The following is a 1278-nucleotide window of genomic DNA, read 5'->3' as shown; positions in this document are numbered from 1 at the left end:
TGAGTGCGGGAGGGGCCGTTAGCTTATCAGGGCATCCCATTGGCCGCCTGACCAGCTCAGGCCTGGCCAGGCAGGCACAGAGGCCTGGAGGACCGCAGAGCACCATGCTTGGCTGTCACCTCCTCCAGGGGCTGTGCTACTCCCCCAGGCTGGCTTGGGCACCAAAACTGGGCCCAGAGCTAACAGTTCTGGGCAACCAGTGCTGTGCTAGTCCTTGGGGTGGGGAGGGAACCACTAGCTTTTAGGGAGTCTAAAAGCCCAGTTTTCAGAGTGCGGTCCTTAGACTCTGCTCCTGAATCACCTGGGTGTGTGGATGAGACATCCAGGTCCCCTGGCCCCCTCCCCACAGGCCTCAAGCTTTGAGCTCTGTGCTCCCCCGGAATCCTGCCTTTGAATCAAGCACCAGGGTGACTGAGGCTCAGTCACACTTGCAGACCGAGGTCTATAGTTGCTTAGATGCCATAGTCCCATCTTGAGGAGGCCAGGACTGGACCAGACAGAGCTACTCAATGAGGGGTGGTCACCTGGGAGCCTCACCTGGGAGCCTGGGAGACATGCAAATCAGATTCCTGGGGGTGGGCCCAGGACTCCGTCTTAACAAGCTTCCAAGTGATTCTGATGCAGCCGCTGTTGGAGAAGCCCTCGGTCAGTGTTGTGAATGGTGGGGCATCTTCGGGGTGAGCAGGTGCCCGGATCAGGGAGGGAGGCATCAGCAAACGCTACCTGCCATCGTGTTTGAGTGCCCCAGGCAAGGGGGCACCGGCCCCTCTCTCTCTGCTGACCTGGCTTCCTTCCTCCCCCAGGGTCCCAAGTGATGGTGGTTTACGCAGAGGAGGAGCTGAGACTGATTAGCACGGTGGAGCTGGGAGCGGCGCCTGCTGGCTGGCGGGAGTGAACACAGGATCTCAGCATCTCAACCTGAGAGGAAGCATGTCTAAGAAAGGCCGGAGCAAGGGCGAGAAGCCTGAGATGGAGGTGGACGCGGTGCAGATGGCCAACGAGGAGCTGCGGGCCAAGTTGACCAGCGTTCAGATCGAGTTCCAGCAGGAAAAGAGCAAGGTGGGAGGGACAAGGGCCTCCTGGCTCAGGTGAGGGGTGGGCTGTGAACTCCCGGGGGACAGACTGCCCCCGAGGTAAGCGTGAAGGGTGTGTCCCAGGGCTGGGGTGGGGTTGGGCGCTCCGCCTCTCTGAGCCTCAGCTTGCCTCGCTTTAAAATGGGTATAACATCAGTGGTGGTACAGAGACCACCTGGATGCAAACCCTGTCTGCTTCCCGCCC

At 60.3% G+C, this 1278-nt stretch overlaps 1 protein-coding gene across 2 annotated transcripts in view; it reads left to right on the top strand.

Moving 5' to 3' along the window:
• Window positions 1–930: 930 nt before the first annotated feature.
• JAKMIP1 (janus kinase and microtubule interacting protein 1) overlaps window positions 931–1278 on the top strand; it is a 72008-nt gene continuing 71660 nt past the window's right edge. For both annotated transcript variants that reach the window (XM_024741806.1, XM_024741807.1), the window contains exon 1: window positions 931–1059. In XM_024741806.1, the coding sequence (XP_024597574.1) occupies window positions 931–1059 (129 nt within the window). The remainder of the gene's footprint in view (window positions 1060–1278) is intronic.

Source organism: Neophocaena asiaeorientalis, unplaced genomic scaffold (assembly GCF_003031525.2).
Source record: "Neophocaena asiaeorientalis asiaeorientalis breed wild unplaced genomic scaffold, Neophocaena_asiaeorientalis_V1.1 scaffold218, whole genome shotgun sequence".
Taxonomy (NCBI): domain Eukaryota; kingdom Metazoa; phylum Chordata; class Mammalia; order Artiodactyla; family Phocoenidae; genus Neophocaena; species Neophocaena asiaeorientalis.
The sequence above is the reverse complement of the archived record's forward strand: the minus strand, read 5'-3'. Positions and strand labels throughout refer to the sequence as shown.